Consider the following 24,560-nt stretch of genomic DNA (forward strand, 5'->3'; position numbering starts at 1 on the left):
AAATAGTAGATTACTTTTTCTTTCCTTATCTTTCAAGTTTATAAAATGCAGTCTTTCAGTTAAATTTAGAAAGAAATGGTGAAAAAAATATATTAATTCAAAAGATAAATATCTAAAACATGCTTAGAAATTGATATCGGTAATAAATGAAAATGATTAAATGAAAAATTATACCAAATAATTTTAAAATGTAAAATAAATTGTGAACAAATGAAATATAAAGTAATTTATACAATCCGCAATATTTTCTATGCTAAAGTCAATGTAATGAATTTGAGTCATCAAATATATTAAAAGTTGAGTCATCATGTGTTTGTTTTAAATTTTAAACCGCAAATATCAATTTTTGTGTTGGTCTAATTTTTTTATATTTAATGCCTTTGAAAATATTAGTTTACCATCATAGTATAAAAATAATCGTTAAAAATCTTTTGGACAACAATCTTTCTAAACATCATTAATAACTCCATCGCCAAATTTAAATTCAAACTCTAATCAATTCATTTAACCGTGAAGTGATATAATTTAAATAATAAATTTATGATCTTTAATCAACGAACTCAAAATTAATTTTTTTATATGTTAATATAAAAGTATTTTAATTATATATATATATATATATATATATATATATGAATTCGAAGATTGCATCCAACTCGTCATTGGGTTAGATCAATTCTGATTTTTTAGAAAAAGAAAAATATGAATTTTTTTTTCAAATTCAACTAATAAAATTTAATTAAATTAGTTGTATTGATGCTATTTTTTTGTGAGAGAAGATATTTTGTATTTTTATATTCTTAACGTGTTTAAAATATTTTTATTAATATAATTCATTTGATCTTTTAAGTTTTTTTAATAAAATCGAGTGTCAGATCGGTTTGAAAACGGACCAAACACGACTCATGAAAAACTTCGTCATGCCTCTATGCTTAATGCCTACTCTTTTCTAGTTTTCTCATTCATCCAAATATGTAGTGAGCATCATAACCCATGATCATATACAAAATTTATACTTTTCTCACTTTAGATTGATTAATTTTCTATCTAGAAATTTTGTGTAATGCCGTCTTATGGAGATTTTATATTCATCCCTTCCTTTGTACATATAATAAATGGGCAGAATAATACTAAAATTCATTTTCCAATAATCAAGATATATAGACTAATATTTCAAAATACTATCAAGCACACAAATACCTCTCCTAACAAAGTTTGCTCTATTCATAAACACTGGCATCACACAATTTGACTACAAATAAGATTTGTATAATTAATCTATAAAGTATAAATATAAAACATTTCATATGCAACTGTCACTTACAAAATTCATTTCCATTCCAACTACAATGTGCCTCGATATTTTGTCTATTATTACAATATTATTTTTGTGTCAGTTTTATCTGCCTGCAAACCCATACACGCATTACATGCATATCCTTTTCCAAATTCCAATGAAATTGAGCTTCAGAAAAGGGGATAAAATTAACAATCACATATCTCTCTATCATATGCCTTTGAAATTTAAAATTATACAGAAAAAATCTGAGACCTTTCCACTATCTATCACCCACACACACACTCTGCTCCTTCCTCTGTTTTTTCATTCAAAAATTCATGTGCTATTTATTTTCACATTCCTTCCACCAAGCGGTACCAGAACCACGATGAAGTTAAAACAACAAATTAGAGTTTTTAATTATCATAGTTCCAAACTCAAGCCTGCCATTGGATAATTTGGATGCTATATATTTATATAAGATGTGCTGTCCTAAACCAGACGCAGCCTCTGAATGTGTGCAGATACACACGTGCACCATGTTACTTGGAAGGTACTCTAGAGCCTAGCCAGCTCAAACAATTCATCATAGACTAAAATGAATCAAGTATAGAATAGAAAATCACAAAACTATCAATAATAGGTAAGGTTCAAATAACACTATAAAAGTAGTAACATCAAGAGCAGCATTGAGCAATAAAAGACAGAAATATTCAACCGTTGGTAATTTATTATGAACTTACTAGTATAATTTTGTAGTATATATAAAGGCAAAGATTATCATAAACATGTAAAATCAAACTATTTTGTGCACTTTGTTTCCTAGTACATGGCGTTTCTCCAATTCCTCGTCGTATCCCAAAAGAGGGAGAACCAAAACCTAATATCTTAAAAATTAAAATTGGAAGGAAAAAAACAAAAAGTAAAAAAAGGAAAAATGTTCATCCCATCCCAATTCAAAGTATAATTATATCATGACCGGGAAACCGACTGAGCCAGTTTCTCGATTCTTTCCACGAGTTCCGGCGACAGCTTCTTAACCGGTTTCCTTTCCTTCTCCGGTCGAAAATCGAATCCCAAAGCTTCGGAAACTTCTTCGGAGCTCCAGCCAGCTTTTCGGAGCGAATCCGAAAACCTATCCGCTTTCAAAAGCAAAGCATCCAACAACGCTTGATTATCCAGCACAACCAAATCCCCTTCAAAAAAACTAGAAGCCGAAACTTGAACCATTTCGGTTATATCCGGTTCGCTCCACCCACCCGCTCTCAAAACCGACCCGATTTTCCCTATGTATTCATCCACCCAATCCGGAATTTCAGACCGTCGCATTTCAAAAAACCTCTCCGGCGACGACGAAACCGACGACAGAGAGTTTCTCCGGCGGCGATCCGTGGCGGCTTCTGTCCAAAATTCCACCCACCTTGGCGTTCTTCCTCCATTATCGAGACTCCTCCGAGAAAAAACCGTTGAGGAACCCGCGGATTTCTCGCTAACGGATCTCTGTTTCATGAGAATCTTCGGATCCGATTCGGAGCTTCGGAAGAGAGCTTCGCGTTGGAAGAAATCGGCGAGATCGAAACCACAACAGAAGATTCTATTCTCGTCGACGTAGAAAATAGGGTTTCCGGCGAGTGAAGGATAAGAAGGAATGTAGCAATGGTTGAAGATTGGAATCAGTAACGGAGCTTTTTTCAAAGCATTTCTCGCAACTCGCAGTGCTTTTTCCGGTTCGGAGGGTCTTAACCCCCAAGATTTTGACCAGAAAGCGTTCCTTGCGATCTGAAACGAAATCGCAGCGATCGGAAGGTCGAGTGAAGCACGAAGACGGAGGCGAGCGCCGCTTGATCGCCAGTCAGGAAAACCAGCACCAACAGGAACGCCGGCGGCGAGAATTGCTCGGAGGTCCGGCGGGAAAACGAAACCGAACTCTGCCTCTGCACGTGCGAACTCAGCGTCGGAGAGACCAGGTTGAACTTGTACGCCTGAGTTATGAAGTTGAGTTATGACTTTATCAACCACTGAAGAAAATGAAAGTAAACCATTGCGTTCTGAGGAAGAGGATGAAGATGAAGCGGCTCGTGCTGATAAACGTCGTAGACCGGCTATGTGAGCCGGGTTTAAACCGGTCATTCTTCGGTCGACGTCAACCATTGTGTTTTAATTTGAGGAAGTGCTAGTTTGTGTTTTGTTTTTGTTGTATCATGAAGGAGAGGGAAGTGTTTAACTGCGTTTTCCAGTTCTAGAGACAGAGACAGAGAGACTTTAGTTTTGTACATAACCTTCTTCATTTATAGAACCAAAAATAATGGACCCCACACCTTCTTGCTGATTCTTCTTCAACAATCATATTAATACCTTCTAATATTTTATACATTTACTTCTATTTATCTTTTTCTCTCACACTTCATCAGACATTTACCAATTATTTTTCTTCTTTTATTTTCACTTTCCTCATCGCTCCTTGTCTTCACACTATAAAGTAAATAATATGCTTTGTCCAAAATGGTAAAACGGACAACAAAATTATGATTCATGTTTCTTCTTATACTTCTACGATCACCCACGAAAATAATATTTGGACACTTATTTATCCTATTTATATTTTAAAAAAGAAAAAACTAAATAATGATATAATAAAATTAATATGTTTGTTATGCGATAAAAAATAAAGATTGGTGTTTATATTTTGTACAATGAGTAACATTAAGGTTATTTTTTTTTAGTCCCTTAACTTTTATAAGCCCTTTGTCATTTCCACAATTTACTTGGCCTCGAGTTTTAGTCGGCTGAGATTATCACATTCACTTTTTTTTTATTATGTGGGTTAATCTATATCCCGAATCCGAGATACTCTTTTCAATATGTATCTTGTCAATGGGATACAACTGAGTTTGCTAAAATCAATAAGGCTTAAATAATACTTCAGCCAATTATAAACAATTTAGATAGTACACTAAAAAAAGTATAATTAGTTATATCCATTTTAATTTAATATTAATTGATTTTTTTTTTCAATGTATCAGTTAATTAATATTATATATATTTTAAAAATTATTATTTTATATTTTACATTAATATTAATAAATAAAATTAATCAATAACTAATAACAATAAACCACTATTATCTTTTCTTATTTTTTTAATTTATATAAAATTATCAATCACAACAGTTATTTTACGACAGATAAAATAATATATATATATATATAACTCTTAATTCACAATCTATCTTTCGTTTTACTACAATAATAATAATAATAATAATAAATACACCAATGACGTTGAAAAAAATAATATGATAAAAATATAGTTTGTTTTTTATATATTCCTTTAATATATATGAAATTGTTAAATAAATTAATAATAGTAAAATAAAGATAATAATTAATATTATATTAAAAACTGAAATAATAGTTAATTTTGTGATTCTTTTACAAATAAATGCTTAATTTTAAAGTATCGGAACTTCGTAGTTTTTTAATTATATATTTCGAAATTATTTGTTTAAAGTGATAAATACTTAGATATTATTAGTTGTGTGAAATGCTGCATGCCCCTTTATTTTTTTATTATTACTTTTGCTGAATGACTGCATGCCCCTTTAACTCTATAAAGTGATGATGAACTGTGATAAGAAGAAAACAATAGGTAAAACTGAAAAATCATACGTGAAAAATAAGCACTTGATCAGAAAGTAGTATAAATTGCAAAGCATGATGGCATGATATTATGATCAACAGGCAACAGCTGTTGAGCAACGGCTCGATTAAGAAAATTAACAATTGTGAATTTGTGAGTGTTCTTTGTTTAGGAGATTTGTCCTTTTATCAACGGTAACGAGAAGATTATATTTTTTGCTACACAAAAGCTTCCCACGCGGTACAATTTTGTTTTTTGTTTAAAGTAATCACATAATCCTCTATTTTACTTTTTATTAGTATTTTATTATAAGGTCTTACTTAAGTGTACTAACAACATTTGTTAATAAACTAAAAAAATGCAATGGCACATGTTAGGATTCCTTCTATTATATCCATGTTCGGTTAACTTGTGTTTTGTTTTTTCAAGTGACCACGTAGATATTTGATATTGTATTTTATGGTATTATAAGCTTGTTGCTTTATCTTGGTTAACCGATGATTCTAGATTAGTATTATATATAATAATCACTAAAAAAATATTAGTTATTATTAGTAGTATGCGTGACCAATCTTTGGCCCACAAGTAATCATGCATTTGTTTGGCGGGGGGTCTATAAGCTAAGCACACAATCATAATGACACATTGTTGTTGAGGTACTCTAACGTTAATCACTCCTATTTTCTCTTTTTTGTTCATTTCTTTCTTGCAATTTTTTGTACTATTTTTCTTCGTCATTTGCCTCAGAATATACGAAGAAAGAGCTATATCCAACTACTTTATCCATATCTCTCATTTAAAATATTTGTTTGTTTTATACTTTTTTTAATCATCTTTTAAACTATTTATAAAACATTAATTATTATTTTTCTATTAATATAATTTTATTTACTATAGATATATCTAACTATAAAGATAAGATATATATTATTCTGACCTCAAATCATATTTTTTAGTTATTATCTGTTTTAAGTCTTATATGTAAAATTATATTATTTTATCGTAAATAAAATATATTTTAATAAATAGAAACAAGTGTGTTGTTTTATATAATCTCGTTTCCTAATTGATAATATAGACTTTTATTATAAAAATCAGTATGGTCAAACTTTTTTTAAGAGACGAGATAAATATAAGGAGCATCTAAAAAGCATAAGGCATACTAAGTTCTGATTAAAAGAGTAAATATACCACATTCTTGTAAAAACTCCACCTCATGAAAAGGCTCCAAACTAATTAGAGGCATAACATTCACTCAACATCCCATAAAAGCCTCCATCAATTAGATTACAATTGTGCAAGAAATACACATCGACTAATTCAAAGCTTCCCAAAGTATTTAATACAAATATCCATATGCTTCATAAGTGGTGCTTGGGACTATTTTATACTTTGTCTACACCTAAAATTTGAATCTCATTAGTATAATTGAATGAGAATGAAACAAATTTTAAAATCTTTTTATAAGTGTAAGTATTCTTGAGTTTTAAAATTTTAAGATTCTCACTATTTTTTTATTGAGGCCTCATATCTCCATCTTAAATTTTTGTCATTAAAAAAAAATAAATAACGAAGCATGTGATGTGATATTATGAACTATTATAAACAAAAAGTCTTAATTAATTAGTGTTACCTTCACGAGCTGGCTGCTAAAGGTGTCACCGTTTTCCATAACTCAACCTACAAAAAAGCAATAGTGAGAAGTTAGCATCGCTCAGCCTCTTGAGTATTGGCATGCATCTCCATTAATTTGATGTATCTCTCCCCAATCAATAGTACATATTTGGATTTGGAGGTTAGGTAACCTCAAACTCAACCACAATCCATAACTATCACGCGGTCACGTCTATACATGAAAAGGTTGGTGCACTCACGTGGGCCTACACTTTTTCTTTTTTTTTATCTCCAAACTTTCCAAAGGCTAATAAATAAGCCCCTTGAATAAAATTAAAAAACCACTAATAAAATAAAATAAAGTTTTATGAGTCCCAAAATCGGTACTACTTCTCTCTTCTTTATTTAGGTCCAAGATAAAAAATATTTTAAAGTAAATTGGACACTTGCAAAAAAAAATTATATTTATTTATTTTTAATAATATCAATCGTTCTCTCATCCTTTTTCAAAAAGGGTTTTTTTCTGTCAAAATAATATTTTTAATTTTTAAATGTAAAAATACAATACTTGTAATTTTTTAAATTTCAAGCCACTTATTTTCAATTTTATTTTTGTTGAAATTTTGTGTTGAATAATGAATTGTCAAGTTACCAAAAATATGTTTGTAGTTTTCAAATTTTCAAAAATCAAAAATCTTCACCGTTGAAATTTGAATTTATTTTGTTGATGTATGGCGTTGAGTAATGAGTTGTCAAGTAAATAATTGACGACGTATATCTTTTGAAAAACCTTATTTTATTAGGTTTTATATTTTTATTCAAATTTTATATTATAAATTTTAATGAACATATGCTTTATCACGTCATCATGTAATTTGTTAGTTCATTTTTTAACTTGATATATCAATAAAAAGCAGTCACAAATTATATAAAAAAAACTATTCACAAAATTAGTATTGATAAGTTTTCTAAAATTGAATTGTTATCAAACTTTATATTGAATTGTTTCTAACGAGTAGATTTGTCCAAATAGTATCCAAAATTAGAGGAATTTTATAAAATAATTTGAAAGTTGATAGAAAATTATTTAACCACTTACTCTTTCTAAAATGAAATATAAGTAAAAATAATATATAATTAAAAAAATTATATATTTAAATTAAATTTTTAACTAAATACATAACATTTTTACTAAAGCGTTTACTTATATATCATTCGAGGAGAATACATGCTAAGAAAGTCGGCACTTGATATTTTCCTTTTGTTATTTTTCATTTTTTGATAGCATACTTTTGTTATTTTCTTAACGTCTCTTTGCAGCATTGGATGCATGCACATGGACATGGTGGCATATATACAAGCACTTGTGAACATTTTGATGTTGGTAGCCCCAAGTGTGAACATTAGTTTTAGGTCATATGCCACTATATATGGTTGAGTTTTTATCAAGGAGTAGAAAAATAACGCTTGTACTTAACTGTTCTTTTAAAGGGAGCAGTATCAACCGTTTATTGGACATTAATAAAGTGATGATTAAGATCAATATATAGCCCCCACTAGTCAAACTTAGATAGGTGTCATATCAAAAAGTGAAAGAAAGTCAAGATAGGAAAAAAAAATACGAGACTCTTTTTAATTAAAAACGAACATTTTTCTAATATATATGATGGAAAAAGAACTCATAATTAATTAACGTGTCTCTAAAATCTTTTGAGGGAAGAACTTATCCCTTTTGGTAGTTGAGTGTAATGTGGTTGGTTGGAGTGCGGTGTCCAAAACAATTTTCGAGTTTAATTAATGGACATATTTGCTATAGATTTAAAAAATAAATTATATAAATTTTAATTTTATACTTTTAAAAATATTTTTTATAATAACTTATTAAAAATAATATATATTATTTCAGACTCATTTGTTTCAGATTAAAAATAATAATTTTAGCATTCAACGATTTAGATATTTGTTATTAAAAATTTTAACATAATAAAAAATATTAGTTTAAATATACTTTTTATCGTTATAAATATGTTTTGTTTTTATTTTAGTCTTTATAATTTTTTTATTTGATTTATACTCTTACAAGTTCTAACAAATTTAAAAAAAAATCTTTTATAAATTTTTTTTAGTAAAAAATAGTGACATGACTAATTTTAGATCAAATGACACATGATGTTTGTGTAATTATTTTTGACAACACAATATTTAAAATTAAAATTCATATTATTAACTCATTTAATTATTTAATTAAAAACTTAAAATTAATTAACCAATTAAATAATAAAAGCTCAATAGCTTTCGTCTTCAATCCAAAAAAAATTAATAAAAACTCAAGAACCTTCATATTTAACCTTAATTTTCTCATCTTCAAATCACAAATTTTTTAAAATTTGTTAGAATTTGCAATAGTATAAATAAATAAATAAAATTACAGAGACTAAAATGATTTCACATTTTTATTATTTTTTTAAAAAAATTTCATTGTTCACAAAAAAAAGTATGAAAAACTATTTAAACTAAATTTTATTTGAAGTTTTATTTTTAAAATTCATTTTTAAACAAGTTAGAAACAAAAGGATGAACAATTTATTTTTTTAAATTGTACAAACTGATCTAATATATGAAAATATATATCAATCTCCAATCCGACGATACTCTTAAGTTTTTCTCCATTTTGTAGTCGCAATTTAAATATACCATTAAACTACTGAAATCTTATTGAACTTATGTGTAAAACTAGTTTATATATATTGGTTGTGCATATTTCAAGTTTTTCATAATTTAATTCATCATCTTCGATACTCAATATTTTGTTCCTATACATGAATAAAGACTAATTTAGGTTTTAATTATTTAATCAAATGTATCAAAGCAGGGTCTCTTATATGCCTAAAGGAAAAATGACGCAAGAATGATTGAATGTGCATTAATATTAAGAAAGAAGAAAAAGTAAGGTCATGTTTGAAACAAAAGGGTTCGAAACACAACAAATAATTGAGAGTACTCTCTTTCTCAAAACAGATAAAGCATTGAAATTTCAGTTTGTATTGGTCATATACTAATGCAGCGTAATATATTTATTAGCTTTAGCTTTAGAGTACAAGCATGTGATATTTAATAGTTGAGATATCATATGTGAGTGCATATGTAAGAGAAAATATTTATAAAGAGTTAGAACCTTTACCTACTTTCAATGTCTTCGACAATATATATATTGACTGGACATAAGAAATACATTAATTTAAGCTGTCCAAGAAAAGGTATATCACGCCATGTGCTTCACTTAATAATAATAGTAATAATAATATATAATTACAATAACTATGAGCCTAGTTTATTTTAACCAAGTGGGTCAAGCTACAGTTGATTAAAAGTCTTTTAGAGATATTATATTTAGTCGATTGTGATTATTTTCTTCAGCCTTTAACTATATGTTACATATAGCCCAGAAAAAGGCTTAATCATTACTAGTGGGGCGATAGAAAAAATAAATTGATTAATTAATAAAAGCATAAAGATACAATTCCTCAAATGGGAATTTTAAAATGTGAACATCATACTACCTTTTAAATTTGTTAAGTATATACCTAAGTGTGTTAAATATATATATATAGATATCAATTTATTAAACTACAGTATTATTAATATTATTCATATAATCATTCTTATGATTAAGTTTTATAAATTTTACAGATTTAAACTACTTTAAAAAATTATTCAAAGTTTATGCCACAAAAACATAACGCTTATTTATAAAAAGAAATATTGTAAACATCAAAATATTAACTACTATAATAATCTAAGAAGAAAGATAAACAATAATTACAAAATTTTGTAAAATTAATATTTTCAAAAGAGCATAAAAAAGTTTATAATAATTTATTAATAGTTTAATTATTTAATTTTGTCAATTTGATTGAGGGTGATATATAGGTATAAATCCATTTTTTTTTAATGAGTATCTAAGAAACATTTTTAATTAAGACTTTTTCCTTGTCCAAAGAGAATGTTAGCTTAGCTATCTAGTTGGAGATAGGGAATTGATTATATATTACCTAATTGGACATTAATTGAAGCTACATATATAGCTAGCTAGCTGTTGAAGTTTAACATAGTATAAATTAGTAACTATAGACTATATTTGAATGTTATATAAGATTGTTGACCCCTCGTGTGAAAGGAAAAGATATTGTTTTATATTGAGTGCATGTTGTCACTCAAAGTAAAGTGGAGATGGAATCAAGTGAAGTAAGAATAGAATGTTAAAAGCTATAATATAATAGGAAGGTATCAATGAATATGAATATGAGCATCGATGACTTTCAATAGGGAAGACGCGTGCTGTGTGAAAAAAAGGAAGGAATAAAGTGTAATTTTAGACGTGAGCTTGATGGCCTATGAGATACTAGAAAAATCCCTTGTGGTTCAAGAAATGCTCAAAGAGATGCAAAAGATATTATTATATATTATATATTATATAAGGTCACCAAAAGAAGCATATAGCTATAGCAATTTGCAAACTAATTATACACCCCATACATAGCTTTCGGTAAATTATTGGTATTTTCCATATATAAATAAGTATCTTTTAGAGGTAGAAACATCCCCACTTGTCTTTTTAATGCTAAAAATGACAGCTTCAAATTGAGGCCACAAAAGGGATTGTTTGTGTGTTAGAGTTAAGGAGCTTGCGTGAAATATTTACCTTATAGTTATTGTCAATTATAAACTATTATAAGAAAGAGTTAAGACCACTCTCTTCTTCATTGAGATGAGATAGGTTTCAAAGCCAATCAATGCACCCCGTTTGCTGCTTGACGAGTTAGACACGAGTCGATGGATTAACTCATCAATAGCAAAGAAATAACACTAAAAAACCTCAATTAAAAATTAACATAATCAGTCAATCATTACACAACCTATAATTTGACTAAGTAATAGGAAAGTGATCATTAATTAACTTTTATTAATAATGAATTATTCAGAATAATTCATATATATTCAAATTTTAATTGAAATTATATTTGTTTTGATTTTGTTTATCTTTTGCCATAACTTCGAATTATTAGAATTTATTCAATTTAGAAATTCAGAGTAAATATAAAAAAAAACATAAATAATAAAACTCTAAATTTATTGAGTCTGATCTTTGTGTTAGAAAATAGGTTAATAACCATACAAAAATAACTAAAGAAAAAAAATTAACTTGTCCCACCTCGTTACCTCCCCTATATGTTAAGAGGTTAATAGAATTGATCAATTTGTATAATAGAGGTCTAAAATCTCAACTTGTCTTTAGGGGTGACAAAATTTGTGCTCTCACTAATTTCTGCAATAGATAGAAGAAACAATTAAATTAATACTTATAAATAAAATAAATATATATTTTAAATATTTATTGGTTAAAAGATATATATGCGAAAGTAATTATATATTTACACACATATTTATGTATCGATAGTAAATTAAATAAATGAATAAATACTACGTAAATTATTATTTTTTATTTATTTACATAAAAATATAATTTTTAAAGCGTATTCATGACATCTATGGATACTTATAAGGATCTAGGGTGGGTATAGGCGCAAAACACTTATCCTGATCATTTAATTTAATTTCAGATAATAATTCAGTCATTTTTTTTCCTCTCTAATTGATCATTTACTTAATTTTAAGTAACTATTTTATCTATTGTGTCTTAAAATATCAACAATGTAGTCTTTTTTTTTACATAAACTTGTGAAATTCATCATCATCTTCAAACAAAATTCATAAAATTAATTATTATCTTCAATAAAATATAGATTTTCATTAAACTCATAATTCAAATCTTCAAATAAATTCATATTTTTCTCTTCAATAAAAACAACAACACCAAATCCATCAAATAAAAAACTCACATTTGATGTTAGTGAATGATAGAAAGAATAATAAGATATATTTTATTGGAGATTTATGGATCAAATAATAAGTGTGAGTTTTTTATTTAAGGTATTTGATGTTGTTGTTGTTGTTGGAGATGAAGATGAAGATATCAGTTGATTTGAATATTTGAATTATGAATATATTAATTTTCTTGAAATTAATAATGAATTTTATGGGTTCTTCTTTGAAGATGCTGATGAATTTTCTAGATTTCTTTAAAATGGGATATCATTGTTGACATTATAAGATGTAAATGATCAAATCAGAAAAAAATAAAATAAATAAAAAAACTTAATTGTTACTTAAAATTTAATTAAGAGACCGCAAGAAATATTTTGTATTTTTATTTTTATTCAATAAGACAAGTAAAGGATTATTATTATTATTATTATTATTATTATTATTATTATTATTATTATTATTATTATATATATACACACATATATGGTTATGTTTATACCAAACGACATCCCTACTCGTCCTACATTGACTTGAAAGATAAATGATATTTCTCTTTATAAACTTATGTTAGATATTATCTTTATTCTCTGTGAAATTTGAGTTTTTTCTTTCTAATACACCCCCCCTTATTCCAATAATATTCAACTTGTTATATGAATATAAATGGTAAATGATTCGAATTGATAGATTTTATACTACATTATATATTTATATTGTTGAATCATATTTATCTTTATAAATTTACTTATAAAATATAATATATATCTTTTTTAACATCTCATCAGATTTTATTTTATTTTATATGAAATTTAAATGTTTATCAATTAACATCGACAACAAAAATTCCTTCTATTTTTTTAAATCCTTTATTTTACGTGGGATTTAAATTTTATTTCTTCAATATATATAGTGGTAGCTCGAACCAAAAATAGAATGACAAAAGTAGGTTTAATTTAAATTTAATTTTTCTGACGTCAATGGATTTCACCAACTTAACAATAAATTATGCATAGATAATATTGTAAGTAACTAAATGAATTCTGATATTACTTATTTTAAATTGAGTATAATTCATCTTTATAAAATTAATTTATATTAATTTATAAATTAAAAGTGTCTAATCTTTATAAGTTATTTTTAAATCATATCTCTTTTTATAGTGAATTTTATATTTTTCCCATTTACTTTTAGACACATTAAAAACAAAAACAAAAAATGCATCTTAAATGAGTATTTTAATGTAAGATTAAATACGTATAACATAGACAATTCACTTTTAAAAAATAAAATAAATAATATAAATTGTTAATAAATAAATTATTAATTATACTAACCTATGCACATTTAAAATATAGTTAAAATATCAATTCTTTGATTATTTTTTGTAGACTAAATTATTTTACCACTGAGCTAAGTTCTTTATTCTGATTTCTTTTTTTATCTATTCTTTTTTTGTATAATTTTTTTTTTATCTATTCTATTAGAGGGTTAAATGTGGAATCGGACAAAACTTCATAGTTTTTGGACGTTATAATCCCATGTTCCATTGCTTTCGGCCTACTGCAATCTTCACTTATCTTTCACTTGCAATCAACTTCATTCAAATTAATAATCAAATATCATATGTAATTTGGTCAAAATTTGTTTGGATGGCTATGAACATCCGGATTCAATTGGGATTACAACTAAGTTTCTGGACAATGACATAAAGCACCCACTTATTTAATGTGCAATTGGTTTGCATCAGATATAGATACAAAGCAATATAGCATTTTTTTTCTTTCACTTTTAGGAAGTAGAAATTTGTTATAGAGGTGTAAAATTCATTTACCATGTTTAGATACGTTGTTGAGTAGAATTAATTTTCATTTTAAAATTAAAATTAAAATTTATAATTTATAATTTTAAATTAAAATTAAAATATAATTTTTTAAATTAAAATTTATTGCTCAATTTATTTTGTAAATTAATGTTTTTAAATAAAACTTACTTTATATTTTAACACACTTTTAATTTATCTTAAAAAAATGCACTTTTAATTAATTTAAAATTATTTTTTGCAACCACAAAAATAAACCCACACAATATTTTATTATTGTCATCATCAAAATCAAACCAATCAACTTACCATGGCCCACAAGGGGGAGACGAAATAATTGCCCACTTTTTTTGGTGAATAACATATTTTAATCCAACTCAGTTTTTCGAAGACTAGATTACTACAAATATTATTCCAATCATAGACTGTAAACAAAAATATTCTGAAAACTAACTGATTTATAGAATATGCACCATTACTTATTTTCAGAGTTAATACGACCCACTATTGGTGATACTGGTATCAAACTATCAGTAATGGACAGTAAGGTAGGTAATAATTTTAAAAGGCTTAATCTGTGTTGGTAATTAATTTTTTACTGGCTTAAATGTATTAAAGGGGTCTGTGTAATTTGAAGTTTGATAGAGACAAAAATAAAAACATAGTTAATAATTGTTCCAGCTTTTCTTTTGCCTGTGCAAAAACCGAAAATAATAATTGTTCCAGCTAGTTCAGCCAGATCGAATTCAGGTACTACTCAAACGACTAGGTCTAAATTTAGTTTCATTAATAATTAACTATTTGAGCTCAGCGGATTGGTTATCTTTACACCATGCTAGTATTAATGAAATTAAAAGTTTCAGATTTTATTTTCTTTATCATCAAAATCCATCCTGTCTCAAAAGTGGCATAAGAGTTTTATTGTTCTTTAGGAACTTAGTAACTTTAACAAATATTCAAACACTTGTACCAAAAAGCATTCTGACGACCCAATCCCCAATAATATAATAAAAACTTGTATTAATGCAGGTGATCTTTTGTTAGATTGCTAAGGACAATTACACCCAGGAAAAGAACGAATCTGTTTTTTCTGGCACATTGTTAACGAAGATTATGTAGTTAATCCATTATAAACAAATGTAACACTTGTTCAAAGGCAAAATAATAAGGAAAGACTACAATTTAAAGGAACATAAGTTACAAATTTTATGTTTTCATACATGACAAACATGTACCTAATCGGAACTTTGGAGACATCAAATGACTCGCAATCCGTAAATGTGAAATATACAACAGCAAATACTAAAATGACATGATCAAAAAGATTGCCTACAGAAACTTCAACACTAACACAGGTTTTCCTCTAAACCACTTGGGAGCAATAAAATCCATATATCAATATAAACAAATTGCACATAAACTTTCCAGCATACAACGTTTCATCATCAGTGCCTTGAACGGTTTCTTATCCTGAAATATCAACTTTATGAATCAGTATATGATGAGGCACAAACCTGAGGCACAGGAAATGAAAACCAACACAATTTTACCTGGGAGAACGAGAATAAGGAGAGCGTGAATGGGACTGCGAACGGTTGCGAGAAGGGGACCGAGAATTGGTGCGAGGAGATCGTGAGCGAGAGCGAGAACGAGAGTAATATCTTCTTGAACCCCTGCTTCTACTTGGACTTCTACTACGTCTGTGTCTTCTGCAGTTAATCATACAATTTCAAAAATAATTAACCAGAGGGAAAAACAAAGCAAGGCTCTATTTGCAAAAATAGCACAGTTTTATGAACTCTGAACCAATCACTGTTTACCACTGTTGAGAAGTTTCAAGTGCATAAACAATTCACACCTAAAAGTTAAGAATCACATCACCATATTCCCCCTCAACCTGAGGCAATACGTTGCCTAGTTATCTAATATAAATTGGTAAAGACAAACATTGGATTTCCTCAGGTAGGACCAGGCAAATACTCAACTTGAGACAAATTTGGTCGTAATGACTAGTTTAGTATGATGAATCACTCCATTAAACCAAAGGTTTCTGATCTTTATCTTATGAATACATTAGGTTTGCTAAAACGTTTAGCATGTGTGATGTGTGATTAAATACCTTGGTGGAGAACGACTGTAACTCCTGCTGCGGCTGCGATGTCTATACCTACTCAATCGACTAGTCTCAGCAAGCTTTTCCTGCCTCTGTCGCTCTTGTTCTCTTTTCTTGGCTAGTTCTGCAGCAGTATCTTTTTTAACTGCACAGGAAAATGGTAAGAAATATAAATATCGGGAACTGATATAGAATTCATAAAATGTTGAAGTATATTTGTTGTGGTTGAAAAAAAATATTCCAACAGTCATACTTTGTTTATTTAGTTGCTTGTTCATGATCCTTTTGAGTCTCTCTTGAGGAGTTTCTTTCTTCTCCCCTTGTTGAGGTTTTAAGAGCCCTCCAGAACCACTTGCCTTTAACTTGGCTAATGCTGAACCTGAAGATGTGCTGTGGAAAAGAGAATAGCAACAAGCAGAGAAATAAGTAAATAAAAAAATATTCACATAAATGCCCTTTTGTAATAACAAAAGAAAGTCTGGCAGTAATAGTGACTGTTGGATGAATATAGAATGGATATTGATGCAAAATTTAAGGGTCAACAGAGTATATGGTGTTAGACCGTTGACTCAGAATACTAAACCCCAAATTTGGAGAGTGTATTGTGTACATGAGCAAATATGAGAATATAGAGTAGACGAATAAACCAGCTATGGACATGCCAGCCAGGGGGGTCAGCTAGTAAATTATGTTTGTTACAATTATTATGTTTGTCCTTTTAAAGGTTGTTATTCTGTTATATTATACTTTTGGCTAATTTTTCTGAGGCTGTTTTCACTTATTTTCTAGCATTGGCAAAGGACACCATTTATCAGGAACCTTGACTCATCGCATTGGAGGATTCGTTGATTGTTTAGTGGAAACAAAAACACTTCCTTTGCAGGAGCCTGGCCCTGGGTATTGATGTGTATGGATTTGCTGAATCACTTTTAGACACCTTGTATACATATTTCAGAATTCAATGAAGATTTTTCCAAAACAATATGTAGTTCTATTATGGTTTCTAACAGAAGGTACCACAAAAACCATACAATAAAAACTCCATTCAAATACACAGTTCGGTAAGTGTTAATTTTACAAGCCCACTAATTATTGGATCCGGGACCTATATGTTGGAGGAGCCAAAAAAATTTATAGTGAAAAAGACCCAATAAAGGAAGCCCGAAAGCTAAAAATCCCCTAAAATTATGTGGGCTAAGTGGGACCTATGGCCCTACTTTTTCAAATTTAATTTTTCGATTTCTTTTCAAAAAAAATTTGAAATTTTTATGACAAGTTTTGATTTTTTTCCAAGAAATAAGTTTTTCAGTTTTTTTCTCAAAATGTTGATTTTTTCCGTTAAAAAATTATTTAAAATTTTTTTCAATACTTGTGAGAAAAAAAAAATCGATTTTGGGGAGAAAAAGATTTTAGCAAATTTTTCAAGAAAATAAAATTTCGATGTTATTCCAGGAAAACAAAATTTTGATTTTTTTATGAAAATTTTTCGAGAAATTTTTTTCTCGATATTTTTCTGAGTAAAAATAAATTTCAGAAATTTTTCAAGAAAAAAATCTCAATTGACAAAACATTTGGCGCATGAGCCCCCTCCTCACTTAGGCCCATAAAAAATAATCTCAATAAGGGGTCTAATGTTAAAGGACTTTAGTAGGAGGATTTTTAAGAGGGACTTTGAACTCTGTGGCTTAATTGACAGCTCTACTGTTGGGGTGATGGTATGATGGTATACCTTACGGATTGCTTCAAGACTTTAGCGCTCTTATCAATAGATACACCAGATGCAGGATCGACATGCAATGCCTCGAGTATGCAACCAGATGATGACCTGCAAGACAGTAGAGGTATCAGATAAAAATATTAGTAATATTTCCATGCAACTACAGATAATTATGCAAAATTCATTTCAGGGAACAATGAACTTCAAACAGGAAGCCTCCTCCATCTTCCTCTTGGCAGTTACCCTGACACTCCTAGTCCTGATCTATTCTAAACCAAAAAAAATTGCCTCAGGCAACAATATGGGTGATATGCTGCACAGAGAAAAGACTGTCCAATCTATCTTGGCAAGAATTAAAGGTCCAGTGCTCCGACCGGTTTAACACATCAACTTGAGATGTAGGAGATCGCGGTGGAGAAAATCCTTCGCGTCTGGGTCCATCTGCTTCTCCAGAGCCCCCAAATTCAGTTATGTATTCTATTTTAGCAGTCCTTGGTTTGCCTCGGAGAATATCATCAGAATGACTGCTCCGTGAATAACGCCTTGCATAGGACGGAGAATAGGACCGTGATCTGGATCTTGATCTGTAAATTACAAAAAAAAAATCCTTTGTGAGATGGATGAGTAACATGGAAAATGAATGTGTACATAACACCCTCCAGAGACCTAAAGCAGGAACCCTGATGGTATACCTTCTAGAACGAGAATAAGCTTCGTAAGTAGGACTTTGCCTTGATTCCCTGCATGTATATATTGAGTGCATCATTAAGACTAATATGCAAAAATAATCCACTATCCATTTGTCAGTGGGAGCACAGTTTCATATATTCTTCACTCAATCTGAAGTAGAAAAATATCAATATTTTCTACCGGTAGGGGTCGTGATGTAGGACACGAGTTCCAGAAATCCGTGTAGCTTCTCGTTCTCTCTCCCTTTCAATCTGAGAAGCCTTCCTTCTTTCCTTGCGACTGAGTTTCTTCTATAAAATTTATAACATATAATTCAAAAACGTCTACACGGTATTCTCTAAATAACAGTCAAAATAGTATCCATTCTTAATATGAACATTTCCACTTACAATTGCAGGATCACCTTTGATTATCTCCTTTTGTCTTTTTTGTTCCTCCTTGGCTTTCTTATCCATGTAAACAAGCCAACCATACCTTTTGACCCCATATTCTTTTGCAATTACCTCCATTCCTTCATCATTGCTATCATCACTGTTAAATTCCTCATCATCCTCTTCTTCTTCATCTTCCTCATCATCGTCATCTGAAATCTGGGATTCTTCTTTGCCATTTGCTTCATAAGAAAACCCAACCTGTGAGTAAGATCCTTTGCTTGCAGCAGGCTGTGATAAATTAGATCTACAAATGTACATGAAAACAAACAAAATAAGTTAATCATTTTTTATTTTAAAAAAGAAGTCTATCTTTCACAAAGTGTACAAACAACACATCATATAACGCTGCAGATAATATATCTACAGACCAGTCCAGACAACAAGAATCGATAGAAAAATTCATAAATCAGAAGATAGGTTCACAATTAAGCACACAAACAGAGCATAACAAATTCACAATTGAAGGACAAATTGACAAATCACTAAGTCCAGACACTAAAATGTCTTAAGAGAGAAAGATGGGTGGGACTGAGTTCTCATTGGAGTTGGATTCCACTTTGAAGAGTTAGATTTTAGCTCATCAAAGCTGGCTTCATTCGCCTCATTGGCATGTTACATTCATAGCATATACAACAACAAAATTGCTCATGTTCTATGGTTCATGAATTAGTTTATAGTGGGAGCAATGGAGAAGAAGCATTCATGTAGGGATGCTACATGCATATTTGGAGTTGAGTGTTACCACTTTGAGGATAATGATTTGTACATTATGGAGCCTTGTCCTTCAACAGTTGCATTTTCAGATTTTTGAAAAACATTGAACTACTGTCTTTCGGGCATATAAAGGAAAATTAACCATTAAGTTGTAGACTTCTAATGCCCCCTCAAACTCGCAATTTTAGGCAAGTCTATGTCACTTTACCCAAGTTTAAATAAAAACCATTTTGTAAGCATCATAACTCAATTTTGAGATCTGGAGTTATATACTCATACAATTCTATGTTAACTCAAGAGTTTAACAATCATTGAAATAATGACTCATAATATAAACAGTAGTTCTTGGAAGCACAATATTGTTACTTAACCATCTGATTATTTGCAATAAAAACAAAAAACAGACCCAAAACCAACAGTTATTTACTAGTTTATTTTTCCAAACCAGGCATATGCAGATATATGGATACATCAATGCTTATGTTTTGCTCAGATATGACATGAAAAAATTAGTTAAATATGAATAGAAAGAATCTCCCAACCTATCTGAAGCAAATGGAGCAGCAGCCTTGGCCTCCATCTCTTGAATTACATGTTGTAAAGCCTCTTCATCAGTAACTGTTAACATTAAAAACCTAGTTCGTAAATTCAGCTTTAAAATTAACTCCTGGATATAAGATTGGCCACAAAATTCTAGAACCCTTTGCCTTTGTATTGCTTTATCGGGAAAAAACAACGTTGACGAAAGAGAAGACATACAAAAGACAACAATAATCAAACTGTTCATATTATGAGAATCAAACTCGTCGTCAAGAAATAAAAAAGTACCGACATCCTCTACGCCGATGCTTTATTAAATCCCGATAACGCTCAAAATTAACAAACTCTTCTAATTCTTCTTCCTCTTCAGACTTTTCCTGGACACGCCTAAAACTAGTATCCCTAATGAAATCTAGCAGAGCACGCCCATCAAATCTGTCAACGCATAGGATTAGCACTCAATTATAAATCAAATATATATACAAAAGAATTCACAGGAACAGTAGAAAAACAGCACACCTGTCAATCAAAACATCCTGCTTCCCATTCCAAGGTATCCTGAGACACAAATGAATTACAAGATCAACTATTAAAGTTAAATAAAATATATGTTTTGCCAAACGAAAATTCAGAGGATAAATTTTATGTCTTTACAAATTATTGAAAAAATAAATATAACTCTATCATTACCAGACAAGCATACTGATTAACTCTCCTTACTCTGAACCCTTAATTGTACTAAAATTATGATTATGATCCGGATACACAATACACAAATGATTAGCATCAACAAACCATTATCTTTGCATTTTGCACAATACTTCAAATCTTCTTTTATAGAACCAAATACAGCTAACATAAATGAACAACATAGAAAAATAATAACAAATTATCTTCATATGAAATATGGAACCTCTAAAAGACCTTAAATTACAACATTAATCCCGAACACTAACAGAATCAATTTTGCAACTTTCGAAAATTTTCCATACTCCGTGAGAAACGCTACATAATAATTAGAACGTTTCGCGGAATTTCCACATATAATTTTTCATTGAAATTAAAATAAATAATTGAAAAGCAGAAGAAACAGATATGGGAAACTAACAGGCCCTGCTGATCCTCGGTTGCTTGATAAAGTGCGTCGTCTCGATAGGCTCGAGAACGACATCCAACGACCTGAATTGCTTGTTGGGGATCTCCGCGCCGTTTTGCAAGGTAAACGGCTCGCCTCTGAGCACGTTTTCGAGCCGCGTCCATCATATCGTGAACCTTCTTCTCCGACCTTCTCGCCTCGTGCCACATCTTTTGTTGTTGTTCTTCTTCGTCGCAATCACGAAGCAATTGAAAACCCTAGTTTTGATTCCAACAGTTCCACAAGATTTGATTTTTCACCAACCGATGATGAATCATGGATTCTTGTGCTTATTGCTTCTTTTGCAGCACCTCTCTTTCGCCCTCAACGTAGCGATTTCTTTGTTGGGCCTGGACTTGCTGCTCTATCCTACCTGAGGCCCAACTAACAATATTGCCTATAAAATTTTACAACATACCCCTTTTTACTACACTCCTACTACATTTTAAATTAAAGTACCTATTTTACCCTTATTTTTTAAAATAATAATAATATTCGGTAAAAATTGGTGTGATATGTTTAATTTTAGTTTTAGTTCTCTTATTTTTACCAATTCACTAAATTGGTTCTTCTAATTTAAAATTTGATACTTTTAGTATCTCATTCCAACTTTTTATAACTAAAAAATGACTATGTAACATATTTTAAATAACGTGACATATGATACGATTATGCAAAATGATTAATATCTATAAAGTTTCAATAAAATCCTCTAAAAAATTAACTTTCAACTTCAATTTTTATTTTTATTTTTGTAACTTAATTAATAACATATAAATAATTAATGCATCTAAATAATTCTTGTAACACCCTAATTTTCTCTGACTATATTATTATTATTATTATTATTATTATTATTATTATTATTATTATTATTTATTATTATTATTAATTCTATTATTTTAAATAAGTACTCATATCATTCCCGTAATATCCTTGGCATTTCTAGTTATTACATCATATTGAATTAATTATGTAAAATAATTAAAATAAGTGAATTTATATCTAATTATAATTTAATTGATTAGGTTGAGTATTTGGTTTAGGAAAAAAATAGAATTTATAGAAGATTGAGTTAAAGTGTCAAGGTAAACATTTAGATGAGTATAACTAGACTTCTTTTCTATTAATTATTTTCACTCTCTATATTGCACCTATATTCACCATAATTCAAAACAGAAACAAATAAAAAATTCACTTGCTAATATTTCACACGGCCTCTCTCACTGACATAATCAAAGATAGAGGAAAAAGAAGAAGAAGGAAAAAAAAAAAAATATGGAGTTTCAATTTTTCATACAAATATCGAATGAGAAATATGGAGCTTCAACTTTTCTCACAAACATCTAAGGTGAGAAAAACCTTCACTTCTCCTTCGTGAGACGTAAATTTCAAACTTTGATTTGCGATCAATAATCCGTTACTACATTAGAAATAACATAGAATCCCCTTAAAACCTCTATAGAGTGTGTTTAGAGTTTCTATTTAATTTAGTGTTTGATTAAAGTGAATTCATTAATTTATTTATCTTGCATGTTAAGTAAAATTATGAGTTTCAGGGCATTGAAGGGAGGGAATTAGTGAATTAGTTTTGATTTTGAATATATATATATATATATATATATTTTTTTTTATATATATATATATATATATATATATGATTTGAGAGATGTTTTATGTATTTTACTTTTAATCATAATATATCAATGTATTCATTCTTAAAATCATAAGATTTCAATGTATTCATTCATAATTTCATGTCTATCATTTTTTTATGTAAATTATGTCTGCAAGCGCAAATGTATTAATGAAGTGAATGTTGTTCTTATATGATGATTATGTATATACTATATAATTATTTTAGTTAGGATGGTCATTCGTTGACATTAAGAGTAATTATGTGATTAGTAACTTCGTTTAATATTTAAATATAAAAAATGAATTTTATTAATTCAACCGTTGATTATTGACATAATATATTATTGATGAAGCATACAAAGTTTTATATAAATCCAAAATTTGTAGCTATGTAATATAATAATAGATAATTACTTATATTTTAAAAAAATTTATTATACGTTCATTTGGAATTATTTAACTATGTATTAAATAGTTTTAAAATTTTCCAAAAAATTTGGAGTTAGTATACTAAATAAAAACTTTTGATTTTACGGTTGGATTAGTGAAAATAATTGTTTATACAGAACTATTAAGTGGAGTAACTCATCACATATTTAATATTGGAGAGTTGGATTCAACGGATCTCCACTATTTTATATGCATATACATGATATGTATGAACAAATGAGAAGTATATGATTCATTCTAGTTATATAAATTATCTCTCTATATAATAGGGAGCAAGGGAAAAACGATGGTAAATAGAATATCAATTACTGACGTAGTTATGTTCAATCTTATCAAAAGATGTTACTCGAGTGAAAAACATTGGGTAAAATCAATGCAGTATTTATGGATTACTTGATAGGTAGAGTTTAATTAATTGAATTACTCACATCTAGTGGCTTAATTTTTATGATAACGACTAGAGATAGAAGACGTATTCAGTGTAGCTTACAAAAATATAACATTTTATTCAATTAAATTATAGTTTCTTGAGAGGATTTTTCATGTTTAGCACACTAAAATGGTTGAGAAGCATCTATGATTGATTTTATTAAATCTATGTTACTGAGTTTTATGTTCACCAAGTTCGGTGATATTTTCTAGTTAACAGATGAATGTTAGAAGTCTAGGGAATATCTGAATTGCTCACCAACTATTACATATCCTTAGTCAAAATCGGATCATATCTTGAGTCTATATAGTTTATAATTTACTTAAATTTCATTTGGAGGATGTTTAAAAGTTGTAAATATTTTAGTATGTTAAATTTCAAACGTTTATATAAGAATCTCTATTTATTTATATGCACTTACAAATTTGAATTGAATATTTTCAGTTTTATCTACATTATGTA

At 28.9% G+C, this 24,560-nt stretch overlaps 2 protein-coding genes across 2 annotated transcripts; both read right to left on the reverse strand.

Annotated features, from left to right (window-relative positions):
• Positions 1 to 1,989: 1,989 nt before the first annotated feature.
• On the reverse strand, positions 1,990 to 3,604 carry LOC101492822 (uncharacterized). The gene has a single exon (XM_004511872.4). It carries the CDS (start codon positions 3,428 to 3,430, stop codon positions 2,252 to 2,254), a length of 1,179 nt encoding a protein of 392 aa, XP_004511929.1. The 5' UTR covers positions 3,431 to 3,604; the 3' UTR covers positions 1,990 to 2,251.
• An 11,788-nt stretch (positions 3,605 to 15,392) lies between these two features.
• LOC101493151 (uncharacterized) lies at positions 15,393 to 21,897 on the reverse strand. The gene is made up of 13 exons (XM_004511873.4): positions 21,554 to 21,897; positions 20,965 to 21,003; positions 20,738 to 20,880; positions 20,448 to 20,523; positions 19,147 to 19,435; positions 18,938 to 19,047; positions 18,760 to 18,807; positions 18,442 to 18,651; positions 18,080 to 18,175; positions 16,604 to 16,740; positions 16,357 to 16,495; positions 15,788 to 15,946; positions 15,393 to 15,707 (listed from the first exon to the last, which is right to left on the reverse strand). The coding sequence occupies exons 1-13, from the start codon at positions 21,748 to 21,750 to the stop codon at positions 15,683 to 15,685; spliced, it is 1,668 nt and encodes a 555-aa protein (XP_004511930.1). The 5' UTR covers positions 21,751 to 21,897; the 3' UTR covers positions 15,393 to 15,682.
• Between the last annotated feature and the right edge of the window lie 2,663 nt (positions 21,898 to 24,560).

Source organism: Cicer arietinum, chromosome 8 (assembly GCF_000331145.2).
Source record: "Cicer arietinum cultivar CDC Frontier isolate Library 1 chromosome 8, Cicar.CDCFrontier_v2.0, whole genome shotgun sequence".
NCBI classification, from domain to species: Eukaryota; Viridiplantae; Streptophyta; class Magnoliopsida; order Fabales; family Fabaceae; genus Cicer; species Cicer arietinum.